The following is an 18,314-nucleotide window of genomic DNA, read 5'->3' as shown; positions in this document are numbered from 1 at the left end:
TAGAGTACGCTCTGCGTTACAACATTAATGAGAAATGCATATATATAAAAATAAAAAAGAAATGGTTGTTTAGATGTATTTGAGCTTACTCGAGGAAAGGTTGTACTTCATCGCAATTCTTTAAAATATAGATATGAGCTTTCTCCCATGCATCGTCATCGAGAATACGACTTATACCAGCTCCTAATGCTCGTCCACATTGCGAATATATGGATATTTCACCTTTATATTTATGAAAACCATGGTCATAGTTCCGCTCAAGTCTACTGAATTTTGTCTCAATGTCTTTCAAGTATCTTGAGCAAAGAGTCATACACTCCTTTGCTATGTAGCCCTCTGCTGTTGAGCCTTCCGGACGAGCGTTTCGAATCAGTTGTTTTAACTCATACAACATACGCTCAATAGGGTACATCCATCGATATTGTACAGGTCCACCAATTATAGCCTCCTTAGCCAAATGAACAGGCAAATGCACCATCACATAAAAAAACGAATGGAGAAAAACTTGTTCCAACTTGCAAAGAGTAATCGGAATTTGGGATTCAATCTTTTGTAACTCACATACCTTCAATGTTTTAGCACCCAAACTAGTAAAGAAAAAAGACAACTCAATAAGTGGTTCACACACTGCTTTAGGGAGGAGGCCTCGTATCCCAACAGGAAGTAGATGTTGTAAAAGGACATGAAAATCATGACTTTTCAAACCTAATATTTTATGTTCTTTCATGTTAACACTATGAGAAATATTAGATGAAAACCCATCTGAAACTCTTAATTGCTTAAAAAATAAGCAAAACAAGTGCTTTTCCTCTGTAGATAAAGTAGGGGATGCAATGGGCAACTCAAGTTTATCCCCCTTGCGAATTGGATGCAAATGTGGTCTAATTTTCAGAGCTTCCAAATCAAGATGAGCTTGGACATTGTCCTTAGTCTTCCCCTTCGTATTCATAATTGTCTTGACTATATTCTCACATATGTTCTTTTCAATGTGTATCACATCCAGATTGTGTCTTAACAAAAGAGAACTCCAATACGGAAGTTCAAAGAAAATACTTTTCTTATTCTAATTATCACCTCTGTTTTCATGTGATATTTTCACCTTTCTTTTAACATCTTTAGTCAAGATGATTCCTTCAAGGTCATTCACTTGAGCAAGCACATCACTACTTGAAAGTGAAAGTGGTGGTGGTCTTACCTCTTTAGTTCCATCAAACAAACTTTTATTTTTTATCCATTTGTGGTTGCTATGAAGATAACGTCGATGACCCATATAACATTGCTTTTTACCATTAGCTAACCTCATAGAACAAGTGTCTTTGTTCCAACAAGGACATGCCATCTTACCTTTGCTACTCCAACCAGACAGATTCCCATATGCTGGAAAATCATTGATCGTCCACAATAAAGATGCATGCAATTTAAAATTTTGGCGAGTTGAAGAATCAAATGTTTCAATGCCTAGTGCCCACAACTCTTTCGACTCTTCTATCAAAGGTTTAAGATAGACATCAATAGCATCTCCCGGACCCTCGGGACCTAGTATGAGACTTGAAAGAATAAAATTAGATTCCTTCATGCACATCCATGGAGGCAAATTGTATGGAATGAGTATTACTGGCCAAATGCTGTATGATTTTTTTGAATGAGTAAAATCTTGGAAACCATCACTCGCAAGACCAAGTCGTACATTTTGAGGTTCAATGGAAAAATCTTTATTCAAATCATCGAACGACTTCCATGCCATAGAATCAGCTGGATGTCTCATCAGTCCATCATCTACTCTTTTTTCATGATGCCATCTCATAAAAGAAGCAGACTTTTTAGACATGAATAACCTTTGAAGCCTTGGCTTTAAAGGAAAGTAACGCAAGGTCTTCACTGCTAATTTCTTACCATTGTTTCGAACTTTGGTTTCCTCATTATGACTATTTTCTTTCCATCTAGAAGCACCACATATTTTGCACATGTTAGACTTATCTTATTCCTTCTAATACAACATACAATTATTTTTACACACATCTATTTTTTTTATAAGAGAGACCAAGATCTTTAATAGTTTTTTTGGAATCATAATAGGATTCTGGCAAATTTGAACCGATTGGGAGTATTTGTTTCAACAGCTGTAGCAACATATCAAATGATTCATTACTCCATCGACCAATACTCTTAATGTGTAATAGTTTGACAAGCATAGATAATTTTGAGGTGTCACAACCTGGATAAGTTGGTTGCTCAGAGTCCTTTAACAATCTGTAAAATTTCTTTGCTTCATCATTCGGTTACTTTCCATGTTTATTCTCACTTGATGAACCAATTTCAGATCCACTTCTATAAAAACCATCCATGTTAGGATACAAATCCCTTAAAATTTCATCACAATCACTTCCTTCCGATTCTTCATCATCAGATGAAGACTCACCAAGCTTTTCACCATGGTGATACCAAGTTGTATAATTTGGCATTATTCCATTCACATTTAGATGCATTTCAACCATTTCATGAGATCCATAATCAGTGTTATTACACTTCACCCATGGACACCGAATACTATTCTCTTCACGTGTCTTCTTAAAAGCATAATTCAAAAATTGTTCAACTCCAACCTTGTATTTTTCACTGAATCGATCATTGAAAAAAATCATCCATTCCTTATTAGTTGCCATTTTTCTTTTACGAGTATGAATTCTTGCTCAAAAGAATCTGCAACAGATTTAGAGGCAACACAACAAAAATATATGTTTTGTGATGCTAAAAAATGATAGTTTCAGCTTACTATTATCATAATACAACTTTCAATTATGCTATCATATTTTGCTATCATATTTTATAATAAACTAAACAATTATTCTATCATATTCTATAATTATCGCAAACATATTTTATATCTAGCAACAGTAGCGCTTCAAAACCCCATTTTCGCATATATGAAAGTAATTTTCTGGATTTATGAGCTGTTTGTACAACTTCTATCACTGTAGTTTTCGCAATAGTTAAAAACCACTTTACTTGCCTAATAATTCAAATCCCTCCTATCACTATAATTTTTTCAAGGATTTAAGAGTCTTCAATTTCCTGATATATTGCAGCATATTATCTCTCAGAAACAGTTGTCGCAGCTTTTACCATCGATTACTATAATAGCTCCTATAAAAGTGTTACATGCAACCGCCGCAAAGAGTTTAAGCACGGTAAATAACCACTCCTATAAGTTAACCACTCCCATAAGTTATATAAACAGATTCTAAAAACCTTCTTTTTTATTACTGGGATGACACATCTATACTACATTAGAAGGTTAAATGGAATTTTGTATGATCTAAAACAAGTGCAGATTGATGCTGATGAGGGTAGGGGCTTCAGATTACACGTCAGATGTATACACTAAAAAACTTTCATAATATATACGAAAAAAACTTTCATAATGGAATTTATCCTATAACTATTACTTTCATATATGCGAAAAGTACTATCATATTAATTTTGGAATTTTAGTTTGAGATCAAATGTATACACTAAAAAACTTTTTAATGGGATCAGAATTTAAAAAGTGGGGTGGTAAAGGACAGATAGAACCGATTCGAACCAAAAATTTCAGATTTCCCGGTTTCGGTTGAGAATAATTGGAAAGGGAGCATAAAACCACCCTAAAAAAAAATGCAGATACGTTATCGCACAGAAAACAACATATGATTTTTAAATGGTCCATTCTGTCTAAAAAAGATAGCTTTTTTTGGAGATGGCATAAAAAGATGTGGTGTACCATGTAGATACAAGTTTTGGTTTATGCTCCCCTTCCAATTTCAGATTTCACAAATAATCAAAGGTTACGAATTTTGAATAATAATAAAAAAATGGGTGGTCTACTGGACGGAAGCTGAGGAGGTGATTGCAAAGATGGGGAACGTGATTGGGTGAAATTCTGGAGGTGGTGACATTAGCTACTTGTCGCACAGCCTCTTCGAGTAAAGAGTAAATAAGGAAACCTAACAACTAATCTTGCTGCTCCCAAAGAAAAAATTCTGGATTCACGGTATTTTGAACTCAAATGTGTTAATCTAATTTGGCATCTTTATCTAAAATTAGCTAAACGTGTAATAATAGTGATATTCTTTGACCATTAAAACAAGAGAAACGGAAAAATAAGGTAAATTTCATATTCAAAATGAGCGCAAACATCTCTCGGAGAAACGCGATGGCGGAGTGCAAATCGACTTTTCACTGGGAGAGGCAACCTTGCATGTCTTCCACCAACGACGCAGCTAGGATTTCCCTTCTCTCAGTCGCATCGAGTATGAGAGAGCACCGAGAATGAGAGATAAGCGATTATGAGAGGCGAGAAAAATCTGTAGGTGAGAAAAAAAGTCGAAGTCGGAGGGGAGGGGAGGGTTTACACAGATTAATTGAAGGTGAGAAATATATATAATCGTATTTGGGGTAAAAGATATTTTTATTTTTTTATTAATAAAAAATAAAAATGCATTAGGCGCCTAAAATCTGTAGGGGTAATTGGAGGGAAATAATTTTATACATGGCGCCTAAAATCTGTAGGAAATTATGAGAGGGATTTTTTTGTATTCACATAATGATGGGATTAGTTATCTATAGCTACGAAATTGAGAATTCGTCACTAATAATTTAACTCTTTAATAATGGTTTTTTTTACCTCGTAAAAACTTCAAAAATTATGTTTTTAGTGACCTATTTTTTATACCCTCATTAAATTTTTGTCAATATAAATCAATTTTCTTGTAGTGAATCTTGTATGTTTATATCAATCAGTTGACTAATAATAGTAGTGCAGAATAAACTGAAAGATAGATTGAATAATTTGGCTAGGATATCGTGATAACTAAATGAATGAAAAGATAAACACATATTTTTATGGATGTTCAGAGACTCAAATGCTCCTACGTCACCCTTCTATCTCGAGGATAGAAATTCAATAAAAGATTTTGATTGAATATAATGTAATGTAATTATCCACTTCAGTTGAACTTAAACAATGCCAAACTGAAACTCTTAACCTTTCTTTTCACTTATCAGTTGATAACTGAATAGCTCAAATAAGTAGCCTGAATGCTACGAATAAATCAATGAAGTGTGAGCTAGATTTGCGAGTTACAAACTAAATAGAAATTTGAAAGTAAATCGCAACTGACTAATTGTTCTTGTTGTTCGTAATCATTCGTGATGGATAACCTTTCTCAACTGAACTCATTAGCTATATATAATATTTGATTTAAATAGTCACATTGAATGCATTTCATGATTAATATACATTGAGTCATCTTTAATTCCATGTAGATGACTTTGTCTGACAGACGTACGATGTATCAGACTGTTATGCTTAATTTGTTCTGCTTTGGTACGGACTGTCAATTTGTCTGCTGAGATTCAGATTGCAACTGATGATGTGGCTAACTAATCAGGACTCAAATTGGCCGAATGATCAGTTCAGCTGGTCAACATCAGTTCTAACTAATATTCTTTTAGTTTGAACACTTCAGTTCAGCTTTCGATTTATGCTATACCAGTTCAGTTCGTCAATCTTTGAATCATCAGTTTGAAAATTTATTAATTCCTTTGAGAAATTTAATTTGTTTACTTCAGTTTTACTTGGTCCATTAAGTTTTATAAGTCTCCTTCAATTCAGTTACGTTCTTTCAGTTTAGTTATTGGTTCAGCTCAGATCTTCTGATTGGTTACTGATCAGTTTGTCAAACTTTGAAACTTATAAATTCCAATAGCCACCCTATATTTTGGAGAAAAAAATTCGGCCGCTATCCTTCCACTGCCCCGACGCCACCACAGTTATGAAATTCCGGCTATCCAATTTCGAATCAAACTCCGTTTAGATCTCTAGTATGATCTGTACGAGAAACAAAGTTTTTGATCTTAGACTTGATATGAAGATCGAAGAAGCAAGAAGATCCATTTGTATGAATTTACAAGAAGGACGATATCTACTTAAAACTCGGAATAATTGGAATCTGCCCGATCAGATCGGGGTGAGCGCCCTTATTAACGAGCTGTTCGAATTTTTTTCCCCTGATTAAAATCAAAATTTTAACGATGCATCAATTTTTTGGAAAATTTTTTTTGTGTGGTTAGAAATAAAATACTCAACATGAAATTAAACCATATGATATAGGGAACCTGGCTCTGATACCACTGCTGGAAATCGATTTTCTCGTGTCCAAAACATAGAGAAAGTTTAAAAAAAACATTATTTGACATTCAAATAATGTCTTCGAGCATTCATATGGTTTGAACAAAATAAAAATTCATAGGACGTTTATGAGTATATCTTGAGTAAATAAATCACTTGACACCAACTATTCCGGGATTGAAGGAGATAGCTCTTTTAGTATTCCCTACGAACGATTTTTTGACACTTTTCTTCAATCTCCAATCAAGTCCTAACTGGAATATTTGTTCCTTTTCTAAATTGTACTAGAAATTTTAGAAGAGTTTAACGTTGGGATAAAAAACAAAACGATGTCTCAAACCCTAAAATATTTTTGAGATGGCCGAAATTTTGGAGAAATAGGAAGAGAGAATTTTCGAAAATTTCGTGTGTGGAGGCTAGGGTTTGTGTCCCTTTTTTAAATCATGAGTCCTTAACCTAGTTTCCTTAATTATATGTTTAGGATTTCTTAATTAAACAAAACATTAATGAGTTTAGTTAATTAATTTGACTAGTCCAACTAGTTTAATTAATTAATATTTCAAAGTCCATTCAGAATTTTAATTATTTAGTATGTTGGATTTGTATTCCTACAAGCTCATTATGCATACTCTCATTACATTTAATTTGATATTTTATAAACTCAACCTTTGAGTTTAATATTTTAAACTCTTAATTTTTCATAAATTCAAATCCTTGAATTTACTATATCATAATTTTATATAAATTCAACTCTTTAAATTTATTGTCTAAACGGTAACAAATGATCTTGTATTTGTGTAACCCTCAATGATTCAGGGATCAGTTAGTCGTGAGTTTACAACTCTTTGTGATTCAGGACATTGTCCTTTATTCGGGCTTACCCCAATTTGCCACATTTCATGTGTCAACATTTGATCACGAGAATGTCAGAAATCATTTTTTTGATTAAACTCATCGAATCGTGATAAGAGCGTCGAGTAGCATCGCCCCATGATTCCCTAAGTATCAGTGATAATGCCTACAAGAACCAACCAGTTATGATTAACGTACAATACCGTCCTTTCATTTCATATATCCCGATCGAATATGCAACCATTGGTTCATCGAGGTTTGCATGTTAGATTCGATAGCGATGTGATACATTCATTAAATATTCATAGTCATCGCACGCACAACTAGAAAAATTTTGTTCCTAATGTACATCTTACACTCTGGCAAGAGATTTCATGCATTACAATTTCGTTATATCATATAGGATATCAACATCCATATGTGAGCGGTGAATTCCCAATTACAATGCACTGACTCCTACACATGTTGCAATTGCACCAACTTCGCCACCTTGTGACCTTTGCGGAGTCGGTAAACGAGTCAAAGTACAATCTTAGTATGTAAAGTCTTACTGTTGTCTCGGATCGCAAGGATGTACAATTATAACAACATACTTTTCCTCTTGGTGAATGATAACCACTTTGAAAGACCGAGAAATGGTCTTTCGGTACAATCATCATATGATTACCCATCTGCATAATTGGACATCTGTATGTCCTTACCAAGAAATGCGGTATACAACATTACAAATGCTAGTCTCAAGCTCAAGTGGTCTATACAGATAAAGCAAAACGAAACCAAGAAATATAAATTATATTAAAATAAATACTGTTTATTACAACCGAGTTAATAAATTTCTTAACCAACCGTTGGCTAACAGGACATCTACTCGAACATGCAAGTTGCACTCGATGCTGCAAAGAGTACCGAATACATCCACGACCACACAAAGGCAAAATACGTGCATCTTGATATAAAAACATAAATATTCTTCTTGGTGAAGGCCACATAGAAAAGGTACTACCAAATCCAATGCATATCTAAGTTTTAGTCGAGGATGATGATCTCTGGACATCAAAATGCCAGTTTTTTTTGAAGAAAATGTGACATTTTTTTTCCCATTTCCACAGGTATCAGATTTTGGCAGGGCAAAGCTTGTTGGTAAAACAAATGAAGATGAGCTATTAGCAACTCGACTTGTTGGAACCCCGGGATATCTTCCTCCAGAGTAAGCGTTGATCTCCTGGAACAAAATTTTATCCAAAACCATAAGAGAATCCCATTTAATAAATCGGAAAAAATCAATGATTATTATAAATTGCATCTGGTCTAATTTTGCAGGGCTGTGAAAGAGCTACAAGTACGTAACTACCAAGACTGATGTTTTTGCATTTGGAGTAGTTCTTTCCGAGCTAACAACCGGCCAAAGCGCACTAGTACGTGACAACAAAGAGCCGAATAGAATGAAATCACTCATCACAGAAGTAAGAAAATTGAAGAAATCCCTTTAACCAAAACGTTGATCAGAAAATGTATGAACAGAGAAAAAAATCAAATTTCAAACACACTTCAATATTTCCATGAAAAAGATCCAAAACCCGCACTGGAGTTGATTATAGATGGAAATCTCAAAGGGAATTACCTTTCTGAAGTCATATACAAGGTCAATAATAACATCGATTCCATCCACATTTGTAGTAGACTCAGACATCTAATTAGTTTCAAGAAATTTCGGCACTAGCTGATGACTATTGTGCAAATGGTGTCTGAGTGACGATCCTCTCGACAGGGGCGGTATATGCGAAGTGGTTGTTGCTCTAGCTTGAATCCGAATGTCATCTTATACCCCATGGGCCTCTAGGCCCAGATTATATCTTGGAGGCCGGACCACATTCGGGTGGGAAGCCTATTAGGCCCCAGGTAGATTACATCTTGGAGGCCCAGAGCACATTCGGGTGAGAAGCCCATCAGGGCCCAGGTATTCTCCTATAAATACCAGTTTTGAGTGTTCATTTGAGGGATTCAATATATCGTTTTCAGCAGCACCCTTAGCTGCTCCTCCCATATATCCTCAGTCTCTGACTTGAGCGTCGGAGGGGCTACGCCAGGACACCCTCGTGGCCCCCTCCTAACGATCTTATTTGTGATTTCAGGCTCAGGGTAATTTCAAAACCTGCGTCTGAACTAGTGACACTTGCTGGAATCGGACCCTAAATTTTCCGTGAGTATCATCATCCATCGAATGGGAAGCATCACTGGGAGAAAACATTCAGATTTACAATGGAGTTTTGATCGGCAGATAACAAAATTTGGCTTCATTTCTTTACTATATATAAGCTACTAGCGTGCATGAAAATTTCATATTTTCATTCTTTTATAGTTTTAGGTGTGACAGGTTCAAAAAGCAAGAGTAATTTAATTTGCTTGGTAAGTTACAACTTTTTATGCATAATAACTCATTGATATTCCCATTAAACAAGCAGGTCGATTCATATCAAATACAAAACTAAATATTTTATTGTATACGTGATAATTAATATATGACAGCTCTCTCGTGAGACGATTCCATGAATATTTATCCGTGAGACAGATCTGTTTCACAAATTGATCTATGAAATGGTCTCACATGAGTTTTTGTGTCAATATACATCATATTATAACTCAACAAGTGCTAGATTATATACTCTAAAAACAAAGTACTTATTAGAGCATTATTATCAATTATAAACATGTATTATAACACAAAACTACTATGATTGTCTCAAAAATAATTTTGTGAGACGGATCTTCTACACAATTCAACCCATAAAAAGTACTATTTTTAAAACAAAACTATTACTTTTCACTCTAAATATGAACCTGTCAACGGATCTTCTATCGGTCTGATTTGATATATTGTGTTTTTGATAAAAAAAGGAAAGAAAATAATTTAAGATAATGAACTAAAAATAGAAGCCCAATAAATAGAAACAAACGTGCCCAAGAAAATGAAGCCCAAATTAAAAGTGTGAGCTTGTAGTTTCACCCTCTACCCCACGAAGAACCAGCACTCAAAATGCTCCATTCTCCTTGCAGTTCCTCATCAATCCTTCGTACAGAATCCACAGATTCAGGCGCAAGTTGTGCAGTAGAAGCCCATTGAAAACGATGCAGAATTGACGCTCAATTTTCGTTTTTTCACCCATTTTCCGCTAGATCTCATCTGTGATCGCTGTGGCAAATTGAATCAGGTCAGTCGAAATCAGATTAAATCGTTCGATTAGAAGGAGGAATGGCGGGAGCAGCGTCGGCGCTGTTCCTATTGGACATAAAGGGTAGGGTTCTGGTATGGAGGGACTATCGTGGAGACGTCTCCGCGGTACAAGCCGAGCGTTTCTTCGCCAAGCTCATTGAGAAAGAGGTTTCACTTCTGTGTATATTTTATTTGCACGCTTCTTGTCTGTTTGATTGATTCTTCCGTTTTTTGGGTTTTATTTTTTAGGTGATTACTGTTTAGTGTACTGATGATCTGCATCTTGTGTATGAAAATGCATAGAATCTTGAACATTCTATTTTTTCTGTTACGAAAGTGAGAAAATTTGGGTGGGCGAGATTAGTTTTAGCTTGATCTGACCTTTATCGTTTTGATTGATCTAACTTTCGTACGGGAAATGGAAATTAAGTGGTTTCGATGATTTCAGAAGTTTAGTTGAGCACTTGAGCTGTAGGAGAACTCATAATTGTTAAAAGCCTACAAGGTATGCTTCTGGGCTCAAGGCACACACCCAACCTTTGTACCTGTAAGCATGCCAACATCCAGCTCTTTACTCAGATGCACACCTTGTTAATAAAGCAAGCGCCTTGGAACCCAAAATGTGCCTCCGACGAATGGATCATCTGTTTTAAGTAAAATCCAGTGTAATAGCCTTTAATATTTACTCGTACTCTAAATGATATATCAAGCAATCAATGTTGTCTAATAATGAAACTCGATAAACCAATTAGAACGTGTATATAATCTACAAAATCCCAAATATTTTCATGTGGCCCCCCTCCTAATCTTTTTTTTTGAGTTAGCCCACTTCTAATCATGAAATATAATGGTTGAAATTTTGCCACATTAAATGAGGTGAATTAGTATAGAAAAATCCACATGAAATCGATTGCCAAGAGTGGTGACGACATTGTTTTGAGCAAACAAGTCTATCTTGACTACATCCATAATCCGATAATAGAAAGGGGAGATGAGAAATTTAAAGAAAAAACAGATTTTGTTATTCGCACGTAGATTGTCGAAGGTGAAAGGATTAGAAAACAATTTCATCGAATTAAAATATGTTGACAATTATTATTATTTGTTCGTTTTATGATTTGAAGTTCAATGGATTTGATTTTTTTTAAGATAATAATGAAAATGAGTGTGCCAGAGTTAGATTTTGTCGAATTAAGATTATATGGATTTTTCTATACTAATTCACCCCACATAATGCACCAAAATTTCAACCATTATATTTCAAGATTAGGTGTGGGCTAATTCAAAAAAAAAAGATTAGGAGTGGGCCCACATGAAAATATTTGGGAATTTGCAGATTATGTACATGTTCTAATTGGTTTATCGAGTTTCATTATTGGACAACACTGATTGCTTGATATAATAATTTTTGCAAGGTGGTGGTTGTTAAATAGCTTATAAATTTCAAGCGCCTTGGAGGCCCAAAAAAGATGTTTGTTGTTAAATAACTTATAAATTTCATTTTACATGGTTAGTGAATAATGACATCATTTTCTTCATTCATGTAAAGTTTGATACTCAATCCGTCTCACTTAAGTCATAAGTCTAAAGACTAAAGGTTCACCAAAGTTACCAAGGAGTCTAGGAGCATGCGCGCAAAGGTGAGACACGCTAGTGGAAAATTGATATACGTTAGATAATTCTCAATCAAATTGAACCATGATCAATTGATTCAAAAATCTCATAATCTATGAATTATGTATTTTAGAAATCAAGCCACCAAATTAAGATTATCCGTGATAAATTATGTTTATCACACGTAAATTACGAACATTTGAATGCAAAACCAAAATTTCAGTCGTGATCACCAAAATAATTTGCAAAAAGAATGATAAATAATAGATTGATAAATTTATATGACACACAAAGCGTGTCTTGCACCTTAGACCTTGAGAGTCTGGAGCTCGAGCAAGCCTTTAACGCACTAGATAATTTGTACTCTCCAATTTTTGGTGTGTGCCTTGAGCCCAGATGCTTTCCTACAGTAAGGTGTTAATGTACCTAAGAGCCTAGGCTCAAAGTACATTCACACACCCAAAATTGGAGTGTGAGACTTATCTAGAGTGTTAAAGGCATGACTCGAGCGCCAGGTTTTCAAGGTGCAGGTTAGTGTGCCTCAACCAAGGTGCAAGGTACTCCTTGCGCATCTTATTAATTTATCAGTCTATTATTTATAATTTTTTTGGTTCTACTGACTGAAATTTGGGTTTCACGTGCAAATGTCCATCATTTACGTGTGAAAAACATAATTTATCACTGATAATCGTAATTTGGTGGCTTGATTTCTAAATTTGGGATATATAATTCATAGATTATGAGATTTTTGAATCAGTTGATCATGATTCAATTTGATTGAGAATTGTCTAATGTGTATTAATTTTTCTCTCAGTGTGCCTCACATTCGCACGTATGCTCCTAGACTCCTTAGGTACACTGACACCTTAACGTAGCCTATTGCTTTTGATAACTATAGGAAAACATAGATAGAGTTGAATTTTAAGCATGCCATGCGCAAAATTTTGTTCGTACAAATTGGAGTTATCGTTTCATATATTTTGTATTCATGCATCTCTAATATTTGGTGGAAAATAATTGTTCATGTGCTAAAAATATTGTAAATTTAAAGATTAGATATTGAAATCTTGTAGCTCATATGTGATGCATGAATACTTGACAACTGTCCCCACTATATCGACGATGGTCTTTTCAGCATGGTTATGTTCTCACTCACACACACACTGGGAAACTTTCCAAGGGATCACCCATCCCATAATTGTCCCAAGTCAAGCACGCTTAACTTTAGAATTTTTATGTAATGAGTTCTCGAAAAGAAGGTGCACCTTGATGATTCCTTTATTCTTGTACGGGGTATCGCAATTACCCCTCATTCAGAACGCGACGTGAACTTGCAAAGTCTCTCTCTCATTCTGGTGTGGGATCAGTTCATTAATTTTTCCCTTCGTCTAAAAGCCTGTCAGGAGCCGCTAATTGTTCGTGCAACCTCTTGGCACTGGCGATCACTCCCCTCCTCTTTTCAGTCCCTGACGTAACATGCCCACTAGTTTCCGCTTGGTTTGTCTTCGAACCACATCGTACTAAGAGAGGTAGTCTCTGATATCATTTGAAACGCCCCAAAATTCTACGATTGTCCCAACTGTACCAACGCTGATATTTCCAACGTGCTCATTTTCTTACTCAAACGCACCTAGGAAACTTCCCAACTCATCTCATAATTGTCCCAAATCAAACACGTTTAACTTTAGAGTTATTATGTGATGAGTTCCAGAAAGAAGTTGCACATTGATGATATGAGTAGTACCTATCAAATCTTTTTATGTTCTTCATTCTGGTATGTGGTATCACGTGAGATATCAGTAAAAGTGCCAACACTCTTATGGTTTGGTATGGATTGGTTTTGTTATGGAAAATTAATTACTTTTGTCTAGATCCTTGACCTGTTTTATGCTGGTTCATAGTTGGAAGTGCACATGATCTTCTATTATTCTTATCATACTCACTTAAAGAATAGATTTGTCTAGAAACTTGTGTTTTGGGGCATTGCTTCCCACATGAAATCGGAGTTTCCTGCCAAATGACAAAATTGGTTATGCATTGTATTCTGTACCTATCTTAGCTTGGTGCATTCTCCATAATGTTATTTTTAAATGGTATAGGGTGATCCAGAATCTCAAGATCCAGTTGTGCATGATAATGGTGTTACATACATGTTTGTACAGCACAACAATGTTTATCTCATGATTGCATCGCGGCAAAACTGCAATGCTGCTAGCCTTCTTCTATTCCTACACCGTGTAGTTGATGTAAGCACTATCGATAATCAAGGAATCACACATCAGGATATTTTCAGCTAGTCATTAATGTAATTTTCCTCTATATTGTTGCTCATAAAATAATTTCTGACAGGTCTTCAAACATTACTTTGAAGTCTTAGAAGAGGAATCACTGAGAGATAATTTTGTTGTGGTGGTATGGTAACTTTTTTGGACTGTTTCTTATTTAAATTTTCGAGAATGCAGTTTTCTAATTATGTGTGTATATAACTGATGCCTAATACTTTTTCAGTATGAGTTACTTGACGAAATTATGGACTTTGGCTACCCGCAATACACTGAAGCAAAGATTCTTAGCGAGTTCATAAAAACTGATGCTTATAGAATGGAAGTATCTCAGAGGCCTCCAATGGCTGTTACAAATGCAGTGTCGTGGCGCAGTGAAGGAATTCGTTACAAGAAGAATGAAGTAAGTTTTTTTTATCAACCTTTTGATGTGTTTCTTAGTAACTGGATTTTATGGACTTCTGGTGTTTTTTCAGGTGTTTCTTGATGTTGTTGAAAGTGTTAATATACTAGTCAATAGTAATGGCCAAATAATTAGATCAGACGTTGTTGGGGCGCTAAAGATGCGAACATACTTGAGGTTTGTCTACACTTGTTTTGCTACTTCCTGAGCTATATCTTGTGAAATAAGGGAAAGCTCTGGAAGCTATTGTTCGAATTAGAATTTTGTTAAGGTGTAGATATATGGCATATAAATACATCATTGTTTTGGTCAAATTGGAAACCTTGATTTTGTTTGTGATTGGGCCTTTCTTCCATGTTGATTATACCATTAGAAAGTGCCAGTGAACTCAAATGCTAGCTGACGTAAGTATGATAGTTACTATGCAATATCGCTAGAGTTTACTGCATTTTATAATTTTGATTCTAATTTTCCAATTTTTCTTGTCCGTTGTTTGTTATGATGATCAATGACACTTTATCAACTGCAGTGGGATGCCTGAATGTAAGCTTGGGCTAAATGATAGAGTTTTGCTGGAGGCACAAGGGCGAGCTACTAAGGGAAAAGCCATTGACCTGGATGATATCAAGTTTCATCAGTATGTGATTATTTGTGTATTAATTTCAATGCATGATTGTTGTTGATTTTTATAAATTATGTGATATGCATTAGTTTACTGTGTACTGGTGCTTGTGCTTATGTAGAATTCTTTATAATTTTTAATTATGTATGTATAAATATATTTTGATTGAATGATTAGCTCACGCTATTTGTTTCAACTTCTGTTTATTGCTTTAGGTGTGTGCGGTTGGCCCGTTTTGAAAATGACCGAACAATATCCTTCATTCCTCCTGATGGATCTTTTGATCTCATGACTTACAGGCTTAGCACTCAGGTTTGGTGCTTGCATCCATTTTCTTCTTCCTATTATTAGATTTTATCCTCTTCATGATTCAAACGTACAGATGGGATGGTTTATTCATAGAATGTTGCTTGGACGAAAAAAAGCTTGTGAATAACGGAGTCCCAAATTGTTCGTCCATTCTTCAAAATTTGACCCATTTTATGGAAGGGGAAAACAATTGCTCTCTAGAGTTCTCTATCGAGCTCCTCTTTGTGGAAAATGATCAGTATCTTAAAACATGTGGTCATTATTTTTTCCAGGTTAAGCCTCTGATATGGGTAGAAGCTCAGGTTGAAAGACATTCTAGAAGTCGCATAGAAATTATGGTAAAAGCCAGGAGCCAGTACAAGGAGCGTAGGTATGCCTAAAATCTATTTTTGTCATTGTGAATGGTTTATGATATGACTTTTATTTGGCTGGCATTGTCTTTTTCATTTCTGAGCTGATTTGAATTTCAGCACTGCAACTAATGTCGAAATTGAGTTACCCGTGCCTACTGATGCTACTAATCCGAATGTCCGTACATCAATGGGATCCGCTGCTTATGCCCCAGAAAATGATGCTTTAGTTTGGAAAATTAAATCTTTCCCGGGTGGTAAGGTAGGAGAGTTGTGTGCCTGCTCTTTAGTTATGTGTTGGTATGCTTATCTTGACTTGCTTGTTTTTCAGGAATACATGTTAAGAGCAGAATTTAGGCTTCCTAGCATAACATCTGAGGAATCAGTGCCCGAGAGAAAAGCTCCTATAAGAGTGAAGTTTGAAATACCATATTTTACTGTTTCAGGAATACAGGTGGGCCGCCAATAAAAAATTCTTATATTTATTTTCATGTTGCGATTTTGGTACATTGCAATTTTAAACACCATGCCTTAGATATGATAAAATCACTGATGATTCCGTGTGATATCGTAAAAACTCATATTTCTTTCGAATTCCATGGGAAGAATATAAAGTTTGTGCCATAAATGAGTGGTAAAATCCATGAAACTATTCTTAGAAAAAGAAAGAGAGCAGGTTGCAATATTGCAACCACCCCATCCTTCAGAAATGTTGCGGTTTAGAGGGTTTATAGTTTGTTCAGATGTCCAAACAAGTTAAGCTATCAAAATTCTCATTACTATCTAATGTTTTAGTGCTTAGGTTCACAATTTTATAACTTTAAAACTTTTGTTAAATGATATCGATAACGCAAAGAAGAAATCAAAATGCAAACCAGGCTAAACCATGTGACAGTATCATAGACTAGAAATAGAATACGTGGAACTTTTTATAGCTTGATTTGAGATAAAATTCGTGGTGTAGTGGCAACCTTGTGACGTTGAGAATGGGGAGTTTTACCGTGGGTTTTTCATAACAGGTTAATGATTTCTATTAATTTGCCTGATCTCTCTGTCTTTCAACTTATTTTCAACTGAAGAGTTAGCTCTGGTAGACTAGACTACAGTGTATGCATATTTTTTTCAGCTACTTGTTCATGATTAGCTTTTCCTTGTATTTGGAACATGGACTTGTAGGTTCGATACTTGAAAATCATTGAGAAAAGCGGCTATCAGGCCCTTCCATGGGTGAGATACATTACAATGGCCGGTGAATACGAGCTGAGACTTATTTGATGACTTGATCGCCGCTTCTTTGTTTTGGATTTCCTGAAATTTCCGTGCTTGTTATCTCAAACGATTCGTTAAGCCCATCTCCGACCTGTGGAAAATCACGTTTCCTTGTTGTAAGTGGTGAACTCTGGAGCAATTCATTGTCATACGGGACGTGGGCTTGTAACAGTGACATCATTTGCTTACTTTTTATTTAATGCAAGTATTGGACTGTCAATTTTTTACTCGTTTTGTAGAGAAAATATGTTGACATCTATTGATAAAGGTGTATTTGCTTCAAGAAATTAATCCTCTCAGTTTGGAAATTTTGGGAACACTATAATATGTATTTATAGCTGCATTTTCAGTGAGTGTGAAAGGCCAAGTGGTTGTTGAGTTTGATTTCAATAAATTGGTGATAAAAAATGCAATATAATGTGCTTCTCTTGGAGCCTTCCTCAAATTCTATTTCAAGTTTGCAACCATAGAATCAAGAATCACAGATTTTGAAGAACATTCTACTTATCTACCGAGTTCCACTCAATTTGTTTTGGCAACTGCCATGTACATGGGTTCTGAAATTTTGTATGTTACGTTAGGTTGTACTTGGATGAAAGGATTTGATTCAAAAAAGTATTTGAAGACTACGTCTGCATAAGTTAAGAAAATAATAGATTTCAATCCCATAAATCAAATGTATTTAAAATTCATGGCTCTAAATCTCTCTATCCATGTACAACCTTAGTTAATTTGGTATCATGATCCACTTTAAGAACAAAGTAACAGGATTGAACAACTGAAAGTTCCAACCACCAAATTACTGGAAAAAAAGAAGGTATAATACAGTTTTTCTTAGTATATTACATGTAGAGCAATGCTACATTTCTCTCTAAGAAAAACCTAAAAAAAAATAGAGAAAAGAAACACCAAGATATCACTAATTATGCAATTGATTAGGCAATATAGGAGCCTTTCTGAATGCATTTTTCCTACAACGCTAAAAAATGGCGTCATATATCAAATCAAACTGTGCCCCAGCTCTTTCTTTGTTCACAATGAAGAGAATATGATCACCTTCCACGATCTTGTAGTACCTGTTATCAGAAGCAGAATTCCTATGAAAACAATACAGGTTTTTATCCGATAGCAGTCGACTCTCACCAAGAATCCGTAGCTATTTAAATTCAAGATTGTAGCAAAAATGTGACCCGGGTAGAAATCTTGAATTGCATGAAACTGGAACAAACCAGA

General features: G+C 35.2%; 1 protein-coding gene across 1 annotated transcript; it reads left to right on the top strand.

Annotated features, from left to right (window-relative positions):
• The first annotated feature begins 9,988 nt into the window (after window positions 1–9,988).
• Window positions 9,989–17,387, top strand: LOC142520713 (AP-1 complex subunit mu-2). The gene is made up of 11 exons (XM_075623818.1): window positions 9,989–10,400; window positions 13,946–14,092; window positions 14,196–14,258; window positions 14,355–14,531; window positions 14,605–14,708; window positions 15,061–15,168; window positions 15,369–15,465; window positions 15,735–15,832; window positions 15,933–16,074; window positions 16,144–16,266; window positions 16,989–17,387. The coding sequence occupies exons 1-11, from the start codon at window positions 10,272–10,274 to the stop codon at window positions 17,085–17,087; spliced, it is 1,287 nt and encodes a 428-aa protein (XP_075479933.1). The 5' UTR covers window positions 9,989–10,271; the 3' UTR covers window positions 17,088–17,387.
• Window positions 17,388–18,314: the final 927 nt, after the last annotated feature.

This window comes from Primulina tabacum, chromosome 12 (assembly GCF_025594145.1).
Source record: "Primulina tabacum isolate GXHZ01 chromosome 12, ASM2559414v2, whole genome shotgun sequence".
NCBI lineage: Eukaryota > Viridiplantae > Streptophyta > Magnoliopsida > Lamiales > Gesneriaceae > Primulina > Primulina tabacum.
The sequence above is the reverse complement of the archived record's forward strand: the minus strand, read 5'-3'. Positions and strand labels throughout refer to the sequence as shown.